At 35.6% G+C, this 22,892-nt stretch overlaps 1 protein-coding gene across 2 annotated transcripts; it reads left to right on the forward strand.

Moving 5' to 3' along the window:
* The first annotated feature begins 1,499 nt into the window (after positions 1-1,499).
* LOC149934387 (sialin-like) lies at positions 1,500-22,040 on the forward strand. Of its 2 annotated transcripts, XM_090181513.1 has the most exons (10): positions 1,500-1,681; positions 1,825-1,985; positions 3,356-3,589; positions 3,666-3,843; positions 4,725-4,855; positions 6,374-6,520; positions 6,605-6,737; positions 19,421-19,576; positions 20,097-20,182; positions 20,917-22,040. In XM_090181513.1, the coding sequence occupies exons 1-10, from the start codon at positions 1,666-1,668 to the stop codon at positions 21,115-21,117; spliced, it is 1,443 nt and encodes a 480-aa protein (XP_090037639.1). In that variant the 5' UTR covers positions 1,500-1,665; the 3' UTR covers positions 21,118-22,040. The 2 variants fall into 2 exon arrangements, with proteins under 2 accessions (XP_090037639.1, XP_090037638.1); XM_090181512.1 differs by lacking the exon at positions 1,500-1,681 and having other exon boundaries at positions 1,697-1,985.
* Positions 22,041-22,892: the final 852 nt, after the last annotated feature.

Raw genomic sequence — 22,892 nt, forward strand, 5'->3', positions numbered from 1 at the left:
AGCGACGCCCTGCGGTCGGGAGGAAGTGGGCGCGAGGGGCTGATCACTATCCGTAATCGGTGTACAAGCCTGTAGCTTTGACTGTACTAAAGTCATTAAGTAATCGATTGCAGATTTTGCACTACCAAAGGCTGTACTCGCTGTAATCGGTGCACAGAATTTTAGAAAGTGGTTAGCCCCTCGAGGGGGCGTTACGAATATAGTATTTTAGACGCTAAAATTTAAAACACGTTTTCTTCTTCGAAATATATGTTTCTTCCGAGCTTAATTACTTAAAATAGTTGGAAAATACATGAATTTTGATTAAATTAAAGGTTTAATAGACTCGGCATTTTTCTCCAAAACTACAAGAGGTAGAGTTACGGAATTTTTAGTATAGAAACTGTCAAAATCCAAATTTTATGAAAAATTGTATTATTTTTGACGTTTTTGAACAATTTAATTTTAGAACATGATTTTATTTTATTAGTCCGTTTAAATAATTAACTGTATCTTTAAAATTGAATATTTTGTGGCAACCTTTGTCCTTTTATTATTTCATGACCCTTGACCGCATTTTATATTTAGTTAAATAATTATTATTCGCAGCCTAAATAGTGAAAGCCTGGTGAAACCGGGAGTAAATTATAGCTGTAGCGTGGAGTTGTCATTTCGAGGTTAGACGTACGTCGACTATATATCATTAATATAGTCTACGACGCAATACATTTAGTCCCCTACTACACTGTGGCATACGCAAAAGTATAACGGTGTTCACGGCAGTGTATGTCGGTCGGATATTTATCAGTAGTGGTAAACTTACACGTGGAAAAAAGTCACACGAGACACCATAGAGTTAAAAAAACGAAATAAACAAATAATTCCGTTCAGGGTCGTATTCTCTAGAGGACAAAATTTCGAGCCTTAAAATATTAAAATGAACACAAAAATGTTAATTTTCGTTTTAATTGATTTCTCTGGACAAATTTATTTTATTTTGGCCAAATTAATTGTAAGCCATTACATTCTTTATAGGAAAATCGTATTGTTTTGTAACGTAACAAAAGTTAAGTGTAGGTTCTGTTAAACACGGTGGCGTGCTCCACTCACTAAAAAATAGGCTGAATACGTTTATCGTCACCGTGGTCAAGTATCGGCCCTCGGGTCAAGAATTTAACAGACGGAAGTGGAAAAATGAATTACAATGAAGTCCGTAATATGTGTGATTCAAAACCTCAATGACGGAATACGTCGAACCGTTAACAGTGATTTACCGGATTTTGAAACTGAGAACTACAAATTTTTTTCACATTTACGCTCGCCTTTTTTTACAATATTGCGTATTCGAAATTCGAAATGGAATTCCCGTGAGATTCGATTAAAACTGGATTTTGATTGTTCTTATAATCCTTTTGAAGAACACCCAGTCACCACATCTCCGGATTTTCGCCGGCTAAGCTCCTCCCGTTCAATTCTATTTATTTAATATTAAAGCGACCGCTATAATAATTTTTAGAACTTTGAACTTGAAACAGTTTTGATTATTCAACAACTTTCTTAAATAAAATAATATATAGTTCGTCAGCTCGTAACCTGTGTCGGCCTTTTCAGATAGATATAAGCCCCCTGGTTATTTTATTTGGCAAGCTTCCGAGTTTACGCCTATTAAACACACGCGGCAATCCAATGCCAAGGTGTATAGGTAATCTTGCGGACGGTTTTCGTATAACGAATTTATACGAAACATTGCGCTTGGAAAGGTGTAACTAACGTAATATTGCGAGTAAAAGTAGCGAAATAATTTAGAAAACATGGTTCAAAGGCGATATGTGATGACATTTTTAGCATCCATTGGAATTGGTGTGCTCTTCTGTCTCAGAAATAGCCTTAATATTGGAATAATCGCGATGGTCAAGTATCGGGTTACCAACGAAACGATCAGTAGCGGAACTCAATGCCGGTACGATGGAAATGTCACCGAAGACAGCCAAATGCTAACAAAACAGGTTTAATTTTGCATTTGATAGAATTTTATAAATTTCAATTTTACATAAAAATTCTGCCTTTTTGAGTTCATTAAATTTAAAATCTAAATGAACGTCGCTGTAAAATAACCTGTTTCGTTTTTGTTAAAGGATTACCATGATTGGTGTATTTTAGTCAATCACGATTTAAATCATGATTTTTCTGGAAAATCATTAATTTAAATCCCATAACGCAGTTCAATAAAAAGTGCCAAAAAATGGTTCTAAACCAATTTCAATACAAAGTCAATAAAACTATGATACTGAATAGTATTAACTGAAATTAGGATTACATTTAATTTTAGAATTTATAAGCGATAGCAGCAAATTAAATAAACAATAAGACTGAAAAAGAGCCATTATTTATTTTAAATATAAAAAAAAACTTAATGAATTTGAAAGGAACGATTGAAATACTAAAACGATTGATTTTATTTCGATTAAAAAAGTACCTTGCTTGTGGTATTTTTCTTCGTGATAGAAGAAAGGGATCAATGGTTATATTATCTTGAAGTTATCACAATTTAGGTGCTATTCACGCAAGCCAGTGAACACAAATTAACATGTTTCTTAAGATTTGCGTATTAGTATTTGCGGTAATTTACTTTCACTTTTTTACTTTGAAAGTCTTACACTAGGGTAGGTGTAGTGGGTGGTGTGGTCGTTGTCGTGGTCGTTGTAGTTTCACTTCCTGCTTCCAGATGGTGCTATAATTCCAAACATTTGCGATTACGAGCATAAATGTGGTGCATCTTTTGAATTACAGCCAGACAATTTAGATCGCTTCTCGTATTATTGAGCGTGACTAATATGATTTGTAACTGTCTTACCACTGAAGAAGGACCACGATCCGAAACGTTCCGTATTTTATTTAAGATTTTAACCATAAAGTATCTTATTATTACATTTTAACCAATTTTTATTTACCATGGAACAAACGTTTCATGTATATTATATGGTTGTTTTGTTGCGTATTTAGCGTGGTTTACATGGTGGTTTTCGTTTCGCCTATTTAGAGTGGTTTATATCGCTTTTAAGACTAATTCGCCTCGTTTATATGGTGGTTTTAAGGATAACAATATGCCCGTTTAGCTTTGTCAGGCCTTACGAAGAGAAAGCGAAATGAAAGAATGGACTTTGTGACGTGAAAAACCATCTCCTCTTTGTCGCTTTGGTCTCGTAGTCTCTCTTCTCACCTCGCTGTAAGTAGAATATTTATCGCTCTGGTTATTTGAGTGGGAGTGAGAGTATATTATGGACTTGCCATCTTGTTAAACCATGTCACGCGTACCTTCATTTCGACTCAATTAATTCGATGAGGATTACTTTACAAATCCCTTCCGTCCATTTAGGAAGGGCCTTTTGATTGGGACGAAAGAGTTCAAGGCTTGGTCTTAAGTTCCTTCTATTACGGATACGTGGCCAGCAACTTCTTCGGTGGCCATCTGGCGGAACGGTACGGAGGAAAGATTGTCTTTGGACTGGGAGTAATTATACCTTCCATATTGACCATAATAAGTCCACCAATAGTTAATTTTGGATATCAGTATTTCATCGCACTTAGAGTACTGACAGGTATATTTGAGGTAACAGATTACTTTTATTTTGGTTTCTTTAAATGTATCCAAATTTTTAAGCTCATCCAATATGTTTCCGCTGTAGGGTATCACCTTACCAGCTCAACACACTCTGAACTCTAAGTGGTTTCCAAAAAGCGAGAGTGCCTTCTTATATTCGTTTACGATCGCTGGAGGACGATTGGGCAACGTCGTGGCCACACCGGTCACTGCTTTGCTCTCATCTTCAAGTTTGGGGTGGCCGTCGGCCTTCTATTTTTTCGGTTCGTATTTCACTGGGTTATTCCCCAGGTGGACAGAATTTTAAGATTTATATTTGACGGTATAAGTAACGCTGTATACCAATAAAATGTAACAGGTACCTTCGTAAACTTGAAGTCGTGAATTTTTCGCAAACCCACACAAATATTTACCCAGTTTATTTTTTCTCTTAACGATGTGAAATATTATAATTGCACTGCGTAGGAATATGCAGGTCCTACATAGGCTGCTGGGGCCGTGCATGGTAAAAATCCCCAGGGTCCGGCGAAAATGGACCCTCAACCATTGCATTTTTACAATACATGAAATATTTCCGAAAGTTGACATATTTAAGTTTTATTTTATTGTAATCAGCTTAAAACTTTTATGAGTCTAAAATGTGATGTTTTTTTATTAAATTACATTTGAAATCCGCTAGAACTATGAACAAGAGTACAATAGGCCATACAGATAAATTTTGCTAGATACAGCTCCGTGCACAGATATTATTGGCCCTCCGGGGTCAATTATGTAATCGCGGGCCCTTGTAACTAAATTTCCAAAATAATTCGGTTGCAGGCCCCTAACCTACCAGGCCCCTAAAATGTACGCTGGTGGGACGTTATACGCCGGGCCCGGAGAATTTTGGATGCGAAAATGTTTAGCTTCGCATAGTTTGTAGCGAAAGTTCGTCAGCTTTTGGTTTCCCGTGTCCCTGTTTTGCACAAATGAACGACATCTATGTTTAAGTTTCGTGACTTAAATTCAGACAAACATTTGCTCAGAAGTATTCGACGATGGTACCAGAGGCTAATGATATTCTTAGGTTCTTGAATGTATTCAAGGCATCTATCAATTTGGATCAGATCCGATTGTTATGAAAATTTCGCTTTATTTATTTTAGGTGCTTTGGGAGTAATATTTTCGATTTTATGGTTTTTAATAATTAAAGAGAGTCCTGCTGATGATAAAAATATTACTTTGGAAGAATTCTTAATAATTACCAAAAGTCAAGGTGATGGAAAAATAAGAAAAGTACGTATACAAAACTCATGTATTCAAAACAGCGGGTTTCCAAATTAATTGTTTATTGACTTTTTATGCACCACCAGGGTGACCACACTTCATATATTGTATAATTATTCCTACATTTCGAATTTCTTCCTATAACTTCCTATAATTTGTCAATTTTCCTATTTTTCGATATTTTTTTCGTTCTTCTCACATTTCTTTCACTATAGTTTTAAAGTTTGATAAAAAGCGCTCAAAAACAGCTAGCATTTTACTAAAACACTAATCTTTGGCTTTTACGGCTGGCTGGTGTTTTAAAATGAAAATGTAATATCGCATTAATACATTTTTCTAGTCACGAGGTCTGTGATGTTTTCATATTAAATGTAAAGTTCCTTTAAAAGCATTTGTTCTATCTTTATTAAAAAATTTCCTATAATTTCCTATAAATTAACCTGAGCGTTCCTATAATTTCCTTTATTTAAATAAAAACTACTTCTATATAATTAATAAAAAAATATTTCCTATTTTTCCTATAAAAGATTGGAGGGTTTGCTGTGCATCATATACCGAATCCTTGGCTCCACACCAGGAGCTGACGATCTGTCAGTGTAAACTCTGGTTGAAATGACTCCAGAAATTTTGTAATAGCTCCGTAATCATCCTGTTATCACTTCGTAATCTACCAATCTCCTGAACGTTGCAAACGTTCGCGTAAATTCCTAGAAATGGGTTAGCTGAAACTCTCTGTTATGTAATCATCCGCTGTAATAGTTCCGTAATCTCTGTAATCATTCGCTTCTTACGTTATCAGTACACATAAAAAAAAGGAAGTTATTAGGCTCTCAACACCACGTCAATTATTGCCTTCAAATTAAATGTTTCGAGCGTTTCAGTTAACGATAATCATGGTATTTATTACTATAAGAATAAGCACAAACCCATAATAGGTCTTTCTACAAAGATTTAATGTTTCTTTAACGTCATTGTCACTTACTTTGACAAGTCTAAGAGCCCGTGATAGAGTCGCGATGAATTTCGGATTTTCTAGTGCGCGTGCAAATCGCTCGTGCTACGATTCTAAATAAAGCCAAATCTTGTGACGGAATATAAATATTTTAGTATTCTATTTTTGTTCAATTTATTTTATAGTTCTAAGCATCAATTGTATCTAGGAGCACTTACATTTGGGAAATTCTTTAACAACTAGTTAATATATTAATTACCATTATATTAATCGGTCACATTTTTGTAAAATAAACAAACTCAACGTTTCTTAAAAATGAAGACGCGTACAAGTCAATAACACTGTTATATTGCGAGGTCTTCAATAAAATATTGATATCTTAGTACTCTTTGTTTTCTTTAAAGGGTGACATAAGTTATGTATTATAAAGTTCAATTCCTACGAAATCTACGGTTCTATGATAAATTGTTACACTTAAGAAAAAGTCCATTTATGTACAATTTCTTGTTCCCTTCCATTATTTTGCTTTTTAGGAGGAATGTTATCTGTATTTAAAATAACTCTACTGTATTTAGCGTTCTGTTCCATGGAAGAAAATGTCTGTGTCTTTTCCGGGGTGGGCTGCAGTTATCAGCTCCTTTTCTGAGACTTGGGCGTACACTCTTCTTCTGACGGAATCGCCAACATATCTTAACACCATACTGCACTTTCAATTGACTTCGGTAATATTTGACAGATAAAACTAAGTAACCGAGGAACTACCACTTCTAGTTAGTTTCTAATGAAAAAAATATCTTTCTTGATAGAATGGACTTCTCAACTCCCTTCCGTACCTGTTGACAATGGCGGTTACTGTGTTGGCGGGATACACGTCCAAATTGATCATTCGAAGCAAGACTTTGTCAATTACGAACACCAGGAAACTCATGTGTGTAATTGGTTTGTATCAAATACCGTTTTTTATTGTAAGAGCTAGTAGAAATTATATATCTGTTGATTTATTATTAACTATTTACAGCTTTCAAGCTAAGTAAATAATTAACTTACCCTTATAAGTCTTTTATTTCTTTGTTTAAACTATAGTCTCTAGTGTATGAGTTAGAAATTAAGAGTGTTTAAAATTGGGAAATATCATAAGAGTATAATAATTCTTAAAAATAAGTATCCATCTTGCTACAGCGCTAATGTTATTTGCTTGAAACCACTGGTGGACTTGGCTACTGCCTACTTGAGTTACAGAAGGGGCCTACCAAATTTACAGGAAGAGACCAGTGCCATGTGACGTATTTAATTCTAAAATGCAGTAGGCCTTAATGGAAAATATATATTAGTAGGCTAATAGTAAATAACGTGACTATTTGATCTAGTCCCGGATAACTCGCTTAACTTCACTATTGGTGTTAGCGAGGGCATGACTAATTTTAAAGGTGTCTAGTTGAAGTCTAAGTTTAAATTTAAATACTCAATCAGAAGAGTACGGTTAAGAATTGCCAAATTATTTATTTAGAAGAAATATATCAATATTTTAAATTAAAGTTTTCCATAAATCTAAATTTTAAAAACATTTTGTCCGAAGGACACAAGAGTTATTATATACACAGACAGGGTCGCCAAAAGGCAAAGGTTATTTTTAAAAATTCTTATGTGCTGCTATGGAAGTCAAAAGTCCAGTAGTTCAAATGGATGAATGGTGAAAACGAAGTTGAAGGATGCCCACTAATTGTTGAACGCAACGCGAGAACGGGTGGATCACTTAGATCCTTTTTATTTACATTTATTTATTAAGTTTTAGCATAGAAACTATGTTTCTATGGTTTTACGCTCCGCGCACGAATTTAATAAGCTGCCGAAGCCGCACATCTCTGAGTATTCAGAGCAAATTGGTGAGTTGCTGACCCTAGTGGGGCATGATTGATCTCTCTGTCTTTTAGACGGACTCTTGGTTTTTAACCAAAGAGTTGAGGAGATTTTCTTAATCCGGGTCGCTGGTGTTGTCCAGAGGACCCAATCACTTCTTGGCGTCCCTTTTATTTAAGCCAATCGGCCACGTTGGGTGGGACCTAGGGTTTATGGCCCAGGGGTACCAGTTATTGGTGACCCCCTTTCGGTCAAAGGTTAACTTCACAATATTTCAATAACACAGTCATAAATTATCTTAAACCCTTGGGTTAAAGATAGCGAAACTCCGAAGAGTAAAATACAATTAAAATAAGAAATATCAGAAAATATTATTTCTTAGAAGTTATACAAAACAACCCATTACTGGCATTTTTGGCAATTCTCAATTCTGATCTTTAAAACGAAAGTATGGTAAAGAAAAGGGGTTGTAAAGTAAAACTATTTTGGTACGTATGGTAAAGAAAAGAGGTTGTAAATTAAAACTATTTTGGGATTTGAGAATAGGTCTTAACAAAGACCAAAAGTGAAGCTTCGCGAGCACATACGGAACAAGGTCAAAAGTGACAATACGGGGAATAGTGGTCTATGGCCATTAGACCCTCTAAACCAATTTAAGAACGACCCTGCGAATATACCTGGGGGAAATACTCGCAGAGCGTTTGAAGTAAAACCGTCAACCGTCAAAAAGGGAAAGGACGGCCAGCGTCCATACCTGACAATTGATCGGTTTTAAACGAGCATGGGAAGAAAATGAATGTAAAAGTTACTGTTTAAAGTAATAAAATTTTCACAGACGGATACTTCATGGTACTATTTTTATTTAAAAACTACGCAAGCTTTCGGGCCGTAGCCCCTTTTCAAGCGTCTTGTCGATACACACTTAATTGCGTAGTTTTTAAATAAAAATAGTACCATGAAGTATCCGTCGTTCTTAAAATGTTATTACTTTTAAATTATATATTAACCATGGTAAAATTTTTTAACCTTTATGATTAAAAGTTACTGTATTCTATTTTGGGAAAAAATTCTGTAGGAATTAAAGTTAGGAGTAGAATTATATAAACTATAAATAAATAGGGATTATATGTAAAGGGAAATCAAATCGGAATATTTATAAATTGGAATATTTATTGTAACAGCCGTAGCTAGGCCTTGGCGGGGTTGGGCGCGTGAGGGTAAGCGGCGCCGTTTGCCGTTCAAAAAGCTTAAACCTATTGCCAAGGACATTCACTTGTAGCAAAACTGTGGTGGGGTTGGCTCCCGCCAAGAGCACTAAAATTGATGGGTGCCATTTAGTACTCAAATACGCAGACGGTCTCTAAGTTCGCCGTTAAATATAAATTTTTGCTTACAAATAGGAATTTAAATTTCAAATTTCGCGCCGAGCTGTACAGATTTCCGCCAAAAATGTGTTGTGGGCTTTTGCTTGTCTACACTTTTCGGGGGTCCGTCTTTACTTCATTTCATGTTCGCCGGTCAAGGTGTATAGAAATTCTACTGGAGAGGCTACTCAGTATTAGATACAGTAAAGAAGGACACCCGAAGGTCGGAGACAAAAACAAACTTTTAATCCACTGCGGCACTGACATATTTTTATAGAAATTACCCACCGAAATTATTGAAACAATGGCTTTTGATTTCTAAAGAAAAGTCAACGACGAGAATAATTCAAATTAACTTTTAGCGAAGCTATTCAAGTGGCTGGTGACCTCTATTGAACTAAATTGAAACTGCTAGAAATCTTTAAAAAATATTAAAAGCAGTTTCAAATAGTTTAATAGAGGTCGCCAGCCTCTAGATTAGCTTCGCTGAAAGTTCCTAGACTGGAAGATACGCTTTAATATTATTTCGTCACGTGTTTGTCTTTACTTTATAGTTTGTTTTCACAAAAGTTTAAAATTGAAACATAGGTCTAGCGCGTGAATTGTGTCTCATGGCCTTTACGTTAAATTTCTTCATTGATCAACTAAATCAGTTAACTCGAGTTAGGTCAACCAGTAAATATCTACATGTACGCCAAACAGAAACAGTGCGTTCTTTACATGTTTATATTTCTAACGGTAAGTGCAAATTATTTTGTAACTATGTCGGCTTTTATTAGTGTAATATTCCAAACGTTGTGTCGACGACGTTAATGGACAGGACGGGAAAATAAAGGGGTACCATCATGGGCGCACAGCCTTTTCCGCCCCTATGGGCACACCGGGCAGCTGCTGGTGAAGGTCGTTAGCGCGCGAAATTTACAGAGGGGGCGCGCTGGTTAAGGCCCTCGAGGGTCGAAATCCCCCCATTTGCTACACCATTGAGAGGGCGCCAAATGCTCAATTTGCCAAGGGCGCCAGAACACCTAGTTACGGCTCTGGAAGAGACGACCTGAAAGTTCTAATAAGGGGCCTGTAAATTCAAAATTAACGACCAAAGTTTAGGTTAAAGGATATTATTTTCTCTTTCTGCTGTCAGCTTATAGCAGTGCTATAGGGACTTGGCAATAAACTGTCATAGGACGTCTTCCAAGCTATATTCTGAAGATTAAAAATTGATTACCAACATGTCAGTCGTGCTAAAGTATGAAATGTCATTACCATATAGTATAGCAGTTTGTCTGTGTTATTGTTTTATCGTTGAAATTACACAGTCAAATGTTACACACCGATTTTGATCAAACTCGGGGATTTAGTAGGCCTCAATGTAACTTGAAAATTCCCCAAGGAAAAAATTTCAATGGGCTTCTGTTTTGCCAAATGGCAACCGAAAATGTTTTTGACAACTCACTTTGAATTTATTTTACTCAAATGAAGTTTTTTTTTTATTTTTGGGGTAATTCGGGTCATTTTGGAGGAATGAACGTAAATTTCGGTAAATGCAAATAAAATTGGCTAAATGGAAACAAAATTGGGTAAATGCGATTAAGTTTGAGTAAATGCAAATACATTTGGGTAAATTGAAATAAAATTGGGTGAATGTTAACACGATTGGGTAAATACGAACTAAATAAGTTAATTTGTAAACCAAATTGGGTAAATGCGAAAAAGTTTGTGTAAATGCGAGTAAATTGGGTTAATTGAAACAAAATTGGGTAAATGCAAACAAAATTTCGTAAACGCCAAAAATTGGATAAATGCGATTACGTTTGGGTAAATGGAAACTGAATTGGTTTACTTAATATTCATCGGCGGCGGCGGCGTTACCTGGCGTTTCTATATAAAAAAAAATATTTTTATACTAGAATTATTATAAAATAATTAACATCATATAATGATTTTAAAGGAAGTACACATTGGATTATAAACTTTAAAAATACACATGGAAATTCGAGCCGAAAAGTCACCAAACTCGTTAACAAACGGCAAATACGGGACATTAATGTTATTTCGGAATCTGCAAAAGAATTTCAAAATATCATAAAGGCCACTACACCGAAATACAACCAAGAATGCATTTTAATCACTAATCAAGCCCGATTTTGTTATGAGCTTACGGCCGGCCGCACGCTATCTAACAAGGGAGACAAGTTAACCTTGGGATATGCTAGATCTCCAACGAACCTCGTGACGAACTCTTACACAGTTCAGTACGTCATTAACATGGCTGGAAATATTGTGGGGGGTGTTTATTTGTGTCTGCAGCAACGAGCAGGGCGATTGGGTCCTGTAGTTCAGGAAGGTTTGTTTGTCGCACGTAATGTCTCGGTGACCTGTAGTGTTTCGGGAAAACTGTCAACTTCCCACGTGGAATATTTCCTAGAAAAAATTGTCCTAAAAAGTGTAAACGATGATTTTCTATTGATTTTGGACTCTTGGTCAGGACAGACAAACCAATCCATATACGATAAACGATTCTGTGTAAACGGAAATCCAAAATGCGAGTTAAAGATAATCCCAGTCTCCCAGAAAAGACAACATCTAATTGTCAGCCACTAGACACCACTTTTCACAGGCAATTGAAATATTTTGCGAAAGAAACTTTCAACAGCGACCCTGAATTTTCAAATGAAACCCCAGTAAATGAGATCACTTCGAGAAATAATATAATTAGCCCTCTCACTGCTCCATAACCAATTTTCGGCACCTATTTTCAACCTATGATAAAATATTTATGGTTTTCTTTATTTTTGTCTATTAAAGAAGCTGGTTTTATTTTTTAAAACAATGATTCGCCTTCCTGTGAGCAACCCCTTTGTTTAAGTTGTCGATTTTTAAAATGTGCCCATTGTAGGCAAATTCTATGTTTCACCTGTTTCTATTACGATTTACGACTATCATATGCATTTTTAGAATTTCGTTCTGTTGATGTATATAATCTAACTTTCCTTTGCATTTATTAACATTTAACCACATTTGAACGCATTTACTATATTGTATTCGTATTTACCCAAACTTAATAGCATTTACCCAAACTTAATCGCATAAACCCAATTTTGTTCGTATTTACCCAAATGTATTTGCATTTACTAAAACTTGATCGCATTTATCCTATTTAGTTTCGATTTACCCAATTTTAATTGAATTTACTCAAATTTTCTCGCATTTACCCAATTTTCTTTCCAATTAACCTATTTAGTTCGTATTTACCCAAATGTATTCGCATTTACCCAAACTTAATCGCATTTACCCAATTCTGTTTCCATTCACCCAATTTTATCCTAATTTACCCAAACGTAATCGCATTTACCCAATTTCGTTCAAATTTACCCAATTTTAATTGAATTTACTCAAATTTTCTCGCATTTACCCAATTTTCTTTCCAATTAACCTATTTAGTTCGTATTTACCCAAATGTATTTGCATTTACTCAAACTTAATCGCATTTACCCAATTTTGTTTCCATTTCGTTAATTCATTCCTCCAAAATGACCAGAATTACCCCAAAAATAAAAAACACTTCATTTGAGTAAAATAATTGTTCAAACACAATGTTAATTTTTTTTAAATATTTCACAGGGTGGGGGGAGACCCTTATAATTTACGATTTTTCCATGTTAAACCCCGTAGAGAAAAATTCAAAGTGAGTTGTCAAAAACATTTTCTCATATTTTGCTTCGAAACACCTTACGTTCATTGATTAAAGTTAATAAAATAGAAACACGTTCATAATGCACATTTTACTTGCGCATTATGAACGTGTTTCTATTTTATTAATTTTAAAAAAAATTTTCGGTTGCCATGGCAAAACAGAAGCCTATTGAAATTTTTCCCTTGGGGAATTTTCAAGTTACATTGAGGTCTACTAAATCCCCGAGTTTAATCAAAATCGGTGTGTAACATCTCGGGTCGTCTCCTTGTTAGTCTTAAGCTTAATATTTTGACTGTGTAATTTCAACGATAAAACAATAACACAGACAAACTGCTATACTATATGGTAATGGCATTTCATACATAAGCACGACTGCCATGTTGGTAATCAATTTTTAATCTTCAGAATATAGCTTGGAAGACGTCCTATGACAGCTTATTGACAAGTCCCTTTGGTCTATGAACGCATTTTGTCAGCATTGGTACGGCAGCGGTTCAATGTATCAGGCTCTTTGGCACTTTGGGTAGCGGTGTGCCCGTGGTCCCCTTTTTGGGGCCTTCGCTTAAGGGTGTTGATTCATCTACTTTTGTGAGCAGGGTGTCTGTCAGGGGTGCATCAGCATTCATCGGTATTCCCACAGCTGTGCGCGAAGTGGTTATTGGACGTCCCATTGCTGAGCCTTTCGGATGGTTGTATCGCCTGTGCATGGTAGGGTTTTCTTGTTGCAAATGGCTGTTGGTAGATTACATTACGTACGATTAACTCCTTCATCTTGCAAAGAAATTTAATTATTTATGAAATATTTTGTCAATGAGACAACTTGTAAAAAGTCTGAAACGGAGTATAACATATTTGGCTCTATTGCAAACAAAACTAATTGTTTGAAACCTAAATTTTTGGCGACAACCGAGAAAAATGGCCAGTCAGAGCAATTCCGAACACCCAGGATGTAAATTAATTTTACTGATATCGAAAGATTTTCGAGAAAAACCAGAGTTCTTACACAGTACTTTTGAGCTCGTAAAGGGTGAAACCGGGTCTAATGTTGGAGTCTCTGGCTGAAATTTTGACTTTCGATAAAACTATCTTAACGTTGGATTTCAACGGAAGCCCGAACGTAAAAGATGTCTGCTGTATAGCGACGCCATGCAATAATTGGTGAAGAATTTCACAATAAATGTCGATGGACTGCTCGCATATAGGGCACCCTGGATGTATATTAATTTATTTTATATCTTATTAAAAAAATATATGTTTAATAATTTAAAATATTAAAAGAGGCGACAGTCACAAACAATTAACATCTATCACATATAGTAGTTACGTCACGCTTGAAACCTGGCTAACAATGTAAAACCATGAAACGTTCCCTTACGAACTCTTGACAGTGTTATTTTGAACCGACTAGGGTTCCGCAAAGGTAGGTTGACAGTGCCATTCAGAGCTTTGTAGAGTTTTGTTTCGAACACCTGATGGTGCTATCATAGACGAAGAACGGGTAAACCCTGGACAAACGACGTACGCGTATTTCCGCGTGCCCCCCACCCGGATGTGTATCTCTGAAACTTCCGTTTCCTGTACACGTGAGTCGCTAATCCAAAACGTGCGTAATTAGGCTTAACACAAACAGGAACGAATTTTAAATTTTAGCAACTTGATATTGCCAAAAATGGACGTAATTTTGAATGACAAGATTAATGGTAAGTTGCGTTATGGCCAATGTGTTTTTCGTTTCAAACCAAATATTAAAGTATGTTGATTTTAGACTGTGATAGTAAATCAAAAACATCTGAAAATATACCTGAAGATAAACTATATGAAATGCTTTCTGGTACGTATCATGCTTTTTTTCTATAATGTACTTTATAAAATTAAGAATAAATTTTATTATAGGAGATGAACTTTTTGGTGAAATTAAAGGAGACTCTGGGCAAACTGTAAATTCCACTGTTTGTAAAAAATGTCAGCTAAGGGAGTACATGGAAAAGGAAAATCAAACGTAAACCTTGGATTTAAAGTTTTTAATGATTAGTTATGAATTTAATTTTCTTTAATATTTTAAATAAGGAATAGAAAACCCATAAATGTCAAACCATTTATTGAACATTTCCACAAATTTTATGGTTTCTGAAAACTTATCTACAAAGTCCTTGTGATTTTTCATATAATTTGCCATTGATTGGGACAGAATTTGTGCAGCATACTTAACGCGCATTTTGCTAAATGGCGTTAACTTGACATGTTCAATCATAATTTTATGTAGTTGTTTTAAATTTCCCCTAGTTTCTTGTTCTTAATCAAATATTTTATCAAAGGTTGACCAAAGTATATATTGTCCATTTATAAATAATTTTCGAACCCCGCAACTATCTGTACTGCTGTGTACACAATTCCTTAGTTTTCAACAAATGAGGAACATCGAATATAAAATAAATGTATCTTTCTTCCAGAGCATATGGGTTTCCACATTTGTAATTCACTTCGGATGTAGTGTGAGTTGAAAAAAAATTTGGTTCGTAGAAGCTCCATCTCCTACGATACACAAAATTTTAATACCACACATTTCAAGCTATTTTAACAGCCTCCCAAACAATATTAGAAGGTTTCTCAGCTGTTAGAGAATTTGTTGCAAAGTACGCTATGGGGTATTTCAAATTGGAGGTTGCTCCTCGAAGGATAAGCATTAGGGAATGTGTTGCTAGTGGTTTTTCTTGAGTGCTTTTGTTCGCCATTGCATCAATCTGTTCGTACGTGTCATTTAACTTCGTGGATCCTATTAGATCCCAAAATTTTTTTTTATACCATGTCTTCTTTTATCTTGATTTCGTCCATCAAAATACAAAAATACTATTGAAACAGGGGCAGAGAGCTTGGGTTTATTTCTTCCACTATTTGATTCAACACTTTATCTTGAAAACCAGGTTTACTTTGGAATTCTAAATTGTGTCGAAATAATATAATAGTACTTGGGAGCTGCAAAGTTTCTGTTTCTCGTAGCACTTTATACAGCGAAGGTGATTTTCTGTACATAAACAGTCACCATTGTACTACTAATGGATGCCAGCGTCGCTGTGTCGGATGTTTTTCTTTCAGCATTTTCAACTGAGTTTCTAAAAATAAATCTGCAAATCTTTTTTTTTCGGGTAGTTGGTCCACATGGTTTTGAAGAATCTTTATGAAAGTATCATGGTCTCCCTCATCGATTACTTTTCCCTTATTTTCAATTTTCGATTCAATTAATTTCAATTTCTGTTTCAGATCTTCATTTTCTTTCAACATTTTTTCTTTTAACAAATTATATTATTTTAGGCTAAGTAAAAGTTCATTTTTATTCATATTCATCAATCTAGGTTTCTTTGTGGCATTATTTGGTTTAGCTTCATTTATGCGCTTTCGGGTCAAGAGCATATCAAATTCATGTTTTAAAGTTACACATTTTGTGCAAACTTGTTTTCTAGACAAAAGCTCACATTGAACATGCCGCAAAGATGATGTAAATGGACACAGAATTTTGACTGTAGAATTCATTCTTTCAAAATGTTCAATATACTTTTCATTTTCGTTACCTTGACAAACATCAAATGTGTCCAAATAATCTAAATATTCAAAAAGTCAATTTTTTGTTAATACGTGAGATGGGAGATCATTCGCAACCGTAAAATATTTTGTTTAGTACTTCCAACTTCAAGGCAAGCGTGTCATCTACGGTCAATTTTGGGATAGTCTTGTTTGTTTGTGAATTTACAAAAGTAACATTTCATTGAGCGTAAAACTTAAACACCAGTTGTGTGGTAGTTTGAAGTTCAGAAGTAATTTTAATTTGTCAATATTTGGGCAACTAATGCTGTACTTGTGGTCTAATTGGTATGATGGTAATATTGGTGTATCACTGGCATCATCGTATTCTTCAATTTTGGTAGCAGTTCCAATTTCTACAGATAAACCAATGTCTAATTCCGAAATCGGTAGTTTGATTGCGCATTTGTTCAGTTGAATTGATGTTCCTCTTTTTTTAATTAAATTCTTCTGTAGCTCCAAAAATAGGGTCTCGAAACATTTCAGTAGGCCCATTACCTCCTTCAAAATGCTTTGAGCAAACAAATGTACTTGAATTAACACGTTCAATGGTAAAAACTGAGCGAACTAGCAATTGAAGCCACCGAACACACTTACGATAATTTGTTTTTGGCTTGGGGAATGGCAAAAAGAACACATTTTTCATATGCTCTCTATTCGAATATCGACTCTCACTCCTACAAGGCTGATAAGCACAGGACTTATTTTTTGGCATATTAAATAATATTTTTCAACAAATTCAACTACTGACGACAAAGGCCTAAAATTTAAACTTATTTAAACACTAACAAATGGCGGGATTCGGAAAGACGGACTACCGGAAATAAGAGGAGATGCGGGGGGGGGGGATAGAATGCAATTTTTTTTCTTTCCCGCGCATGCGCAGTTTTTGTTACTCTCGTGGAAGCCACTAGAGGCGCCTCCGTAACGCACCACCAGCGGCCTAACAATATAAATATCTGCCCTAATACAGTGGAAGGCGTACGTCGTTTGTCCAGGGTTTACCCGTTCTTCGTCTATGGTGCGATATAGTACCGATAAACGTTTGTAAGTGAACCTCTGATGGTTCTAATTTAAACCATGGCGAGTTCTATCGTGAACCTTGCCCAATGTTTCTACACAGAACCATTACGGGTTGAAAATACGGGATATGGGTTAAGAACCCTCTTTCTAAGAGTGTAGAAAATTAAAAGAAAAGTTGTCCCTTTGGCCGGGGTATTACGGTCAGGGTTGGCAAGAGTGGGCCCGGGCCCCGGAAAAATATAAGAGAGAAGTTACTACCTGAGATATGCCCGCTTTCCTTGTCTCTTGTCGGGCCTGATCACGGTACAGTTAGTTTTCCATGTGAATAATAAACTTAAGGTGATACTGGGATGAAAAGATTTAAATTCCCGTTGGTATTATTTTGTTGGACCTTTGCAAATATACAAAACCTTTTATTATTAATATTTAACTACGATTTAGCTGAATCTACCTCTATAGCTATAGCGCATATGTATCGAATAAATCACAAAAAAATTTAATAGTGAAGAAGTTTATTATTAAATTTAAATAACCTATTTTGTTGATGTAAATTGATGTTACACTTTGAACTAAGACAAATAATGAAAAAGGTTCTTCAATTTCTAAAAATATGTTTTTTACGAATACATTCATTTGTGAAAAAAGAAATAATTTAGCAAAAAATGTATAAGAAATGATGATTGGCTAAAATTTCAACCGTGCATTAGTTATCACGTGTCGTGACAACATACACAAACACCAAAAGTTGTCCAATCTACTAACAGTTGTAGATAAATTATTAATTATTTTAACTTAACAACATGAATAAGCCTATTCGGTCCGTAAAAGGTGGGCATTAGGCCCAATAAGACGGGTATGTAAAAGAGAGCACGTTAGGCTCAATAAGCTTATTCGCGTATCTTGACCTCCACATTTAAAATAATGGTTCCGGGCTTGCTCGCTTAACTTTCGGGGTTAGCGGTATTAAAATTAAAGGAAATCATTGTCTAGGGGAATTATTAACGGATTAAAAATAATAAGAAAAACCAGAGTTTAGAAGGTTGCCAAAGTAGAGTACGTTTAATGAAATCATGAGAATTATAAAACACTTGAAAATAAAAGAGAAATAGGTGGCCACCACTAAATGATTAACAAAATAACTAACTTTGAATTAAAAATTATAGAACGAGGCATATCTCGAGTCTTAACATTCAAAAATGCATTACGCAATTAATGTTCGGTAACAATAATTACCTGACCTTATGGCCGTTACGCGTGAGGGTAGAATCTACCGACAGGATGATTAAATGAAAGTTCGATACTTAAATAGTCTGGAAATACAATGTAGCATCGGTGGTCATCCCGAAGGCCATGCTTCCTGGTTGCCTTGGCTTGATGGCTGGGCTCCCTCGGCTCGGTGGCTCGGTTCCATCGGTTGATGTCGTTGACGACCGGATCACCGCCGGTCTCGTTGCCGCATACACTCGGGCTTAACGTTTTTAATTTCGAAGTCGTTTCATAGAGCGTTTCATAGAGCGTGACTCGCGTATCCCGATCTCGTCAACTTCTGCCTTCCTTTTTTTCAAAACTCGACCGTATTATTTCTGCCAACGGTCCTGACCTACGTAATTGTACTCTCCAGAATGCGCGCACCAAAAACATCGGAAATTTACCGAGCACCATACGCGCACGTGATAAATATTTTGCAAGTACAATCATGGCAACCCTCCTTTTTTTGGATTCTTAGAAAAAAGGGTGAAGGGGAAACCACTATATTGGAAGTTTTTAAAACGATTAGGAAAAACCCACTAATCCCAAGGAAAGAGAAGCGAGCATCCTCAAAAAGAAACGAAACACGAGGGCCGGGCTCTGGCCAGGGGGTCCTGACCCTTGCGAAACGTCAACACTGGCATTGACAATGGGAACGCCATATCTCCTCAAGGCCTACGCGACCAGCGCGCCCGCCAAGAAGCGACTTGGAATTCCCAGAATCAATGCCACCAAAAGTTAATAATACACTTATTATGAAAGGGCTAATATTTGTCGTTACACAGTCCTCGTTCACTTCTCTCGCTCCACCAATTGCAGTTTCGCTTTCTTGTCCGCTCTAAATATTTGTATTTCATTTCCAGGTAACGTGGTTCCTTCGTTAACCTTTCTGGGAGTAATTTTGTCAGGCTGTGATAGAGTGCTGGTCTTGACATTTCTGTTCATGGGTGAAGCATTTGCCTCTTTCACAGTTGTAGGTGGGAAAGTTGCCATGTTGGATATGGCACCTAGTTTTGCAGGTAAATAATTCTTCTTAAACATTAGCCATTTTCATACGTAATATAATTTAAATAAGAATGACACTTTCTATTATTTTAATACTTATTATCCAACCGAACCTGTAATCGACACTGACACACTCGCCCAGCTCCAACGAACCTCGCAAACCAGTTGAGTAGTATATTATCGTCCTTGGTGGGAGTATATTTCGCTTTGGGCATATTTAGTCACTAGGGGGCTCTGTGCCGGACTAAACCAGGATTAATAAATGTTACTTGTGTTATTATTGATATAAAAAGTACAATCATTTTCTGATTTTTCGCCAAACTGAGCATGAGCCTGATATTATTGAGACTCACTTATTGCACGTGCTGAGAAATTAAATGTTTATTTGTTTATATTAATGACGGTCTTGTTCAACAAATGGAATAGCTTGGCGTTTCCGCCTAAGGGAAAAACTCGAATAATCATTCGTTTCGAGCAAATAATCTTGTTTTGAAAATAGTCATGTGTTTTGAGAATATTCATCCTGCATTTCAGGTACTTTACTGAGTTTGGGTAACGGTCTGGCAAACATTAGTGGCATCGTGGCACCAATCATGATTGGTAATCTAACCAATAATAACGTACGTATGCAAATTGGGTAATTCATTTATCCACAAAAAATTATTTCTTCTTTCAAACATATTGGGTGCATTTACAAGACGTGTCTACTTTGAAAAACCACCCGCTTAAAAAGAGGTCATTTTGCATTTTAACGTAACTACAGCTGCAGTTACCACTAACTGCTGGAAAGAAATGTGAAATTAGGTGATCCACCATTCACAGGGAACCTTATACACTTTAGCTAAGACATTATTCATAGTATTTATGATACTTTGGTTTCTGAAAACGCAAAAAAAGTTACATAGTTCTGCTTTCAAAATGTCACTGAATGTTACAGAGGAAAAGGGTGCTTTAAATACGTTGCTTACCAAGTCATAATGAAATACCGCAAATAATTTATGTTAAGACACCGTCACAATTTATTAAGAAAATATATCGATAATTATCCCATGCTTAAAGTTAAATATTTAAAATTAGGCCTATTTAATGCTAATTTCATCGTGTTAATAAGGTTAATGACACTACTATTAATATTGGGGCAACGTATTCGTGACGTTATGAAGGGTTGGGGATAATTCCGATTTTCCGAATAGGGAAATTATGACACACGTTTTGGAAGGAAAAACGTCTAGGCTTCCACTAAATGCGTTTTTCAATGTTACCTTTTTCTCTTATTGGGGTAAAACTATTTTGTTTACCAGAAAATTAAGTATTCGAGCATGCCTTAATACTTATTTTTTTTCTTATCAAACAGCACACTTTAGAACAGTGGAACAAAGCTTTCTACATAACAATCGCAATTAACTTGTTTTGCGCGTTATTTTTTGTCGTCGGTGGATCGTCGGAACTTCAACCGTGGGCGAAAATAGAAGAGGAATCTGACAATCGCCAAAATCTCAAAAAAGGAACAATGGCAGACAGTACCGCTGAAGACGAGAAAGTAACTAAACTCTAACGCGACCACAATTTCCGTGTGGGTTGTCAGGTTTGGGTCCGTATGCGCAGCTCCCATTTCCGCAGCTTCCATTTGCGCGGTATCCGTTTGCGCACTTTCTCATTTGCGCTTTTCGTATTTGCGCAGTGGCCATTTGCGCGGCTGTGCATTTCGCAGTTCCTCAATAGCGCAGATTACCATTTGTGCAAATTTTCCTATTTGCGCATTTTTGTTTCCGCAGTTTTCTCATTCGCGCAGTTCTCCATTTCCGCAGTCATAAATAACCGAGACGGCTTCCAAAGAAGAATGTTGTTCTGCCATATAAGCTCCTAAATGTGATTTCTATTAAGTCTTGTTTAAATATTTCAGTGAAAGGTTAGATTTTGATCGTTAATGCTAGGCCCCAAGAACAAAAGCAAAGGGAAGATAATAATAATACTTATTTGCTTCCCATACAGAGGGTCCCTTATAGATCAGGGAGGAACTTTTATGCAAAAAAATTCGCAAGCGCTGTTCACTTTAGATAAAAAAAACTAGAAGTTAATGCAAAAATTAGTATAAAATACAATTAAAATATTTGGATATAGTAACACATCACACAAAAATATCATCAACAGCAGAGCCGAGTGTCGAAGAAAGCTCCTTACGTCATCGTTAGCCCCCTTCAAAAGACGCTTCTTTGTTTCGGCTATTATTGACCAACTGTACGGTTGTACAAAACCCAAGCATTCGACCAAGCTAGCATCGTGTGGTGGGGCAAAGAAGATTTTATCACAGTTGAATAGTACGTGTTCAATATCTTCAGATAAAGATGCAGGTTTTAATTGTAAAATTGAGAATACCCTTGCTAGAACTCCCACAATAAACCTTGAAAATATCATAAGCGGGAATGGAAACGCTTTCGACTCAATTGCATCTCTCTAATATATATCGTTTAACATTTCGCCCCGAAAAAATCTACATTTTGAATATCGTTATTTACTAAACTTCTCGGAGTTTAGGAAAAAATCGAGCTTATTTTTTATATCTAAAGCAAAGAAAAACATTTAAAATATTCTCGATCAAATAAATAAATACGTCGTGTTACTAAAGATATATGCCATGTTAATTTCTATATACGTCATGTTTATAGAGAAATATGTTCCAACTGTTAATTGCGCGTTCATTGTGAAATAAAATAACCTAAAACTATTTAAAATCGTTTCAATAAAAAAATACAAAAATAGTCGTAGTTTTTTGTATGTTACAAGCCCTCCGTTATCAGCCGCATACATTCGAACACTGATGTATGTTTCAAAAAATTTGGCCAACCACGACCAAATTCCAAATATTTTTCATACTTTTATTATAAATTTTTTAATATAATATAATATAATATAATGTTAAATAAGATACTACCTAATAGACATCCATTGTTTTAGATTTTACATAAATAATCGTTTAAAATGGTATTATAGAAATTTTTTTCTGTTTTAAATCGCGAAGAAGTGTAAATTGGTGGTATGTGACATAAATAAAAATATTAAGATCGAACGCCAAAGGCCTTTCCTCTAAATGTTCGTTTCCCCTTAAGTAAGATTCGAATCAGTCTATACGCACGATACTGGCGGTACAAACATTTTATTATTAAAATTGGCTTACATACGTACGTGTTGTATAAATTCTACAACTCCCAGCGTAAGTTGAAATATACAAATTTAGTAAGATGTAAATATTAAGATAAAAGTCATAATTTTGCCGAAGCCCCTACTATATTAAAAAGGATATTTCCTTTAAAAACTCTACTACATGAAGAG

Source organism: Leiobunum rupestre, chromosome 7, assembly GCF_980474605.1.
Source record: "Leiobunum rupestre chromosome 7, qqLeiRupe1.1.hap1, whole genome shotgun sequence".
Classification (NCBI taxonomy): Eukaryota; Metazoa; Arthropoda; class Arachnida; order Opiliones; family Sclerosomatidae; genus Leiobunum; species Leiobunum rupestre.

What these genes read in the sequence shown, in the direction of transcription:
- LOC149934387 (XM_090181512.1), top strand. Translation starts at nt 1,791, where the DNA reads ATGGTTCAAAGGCGATATGTGATGACATTTTTAGCATCCATTGGAATT. An exon ending in TATGGCACCTAGTTTTGCAG is followed by an intron (nt 19,577 to 20,096) that starts GTAAATAATTCT and finishes CCTGCATTTCAG; the next exon opens with GTACTTTACTGAGTTTGGGT. An exon ending in GTAATCTAACCAATAATAAC is followed by an intron (nt 20,183 to 20,916) that starts GTACGTATGCAA and finishes CTTATCAAACAG; the next exon opens with CACACTTTAGAACAGTGGAA.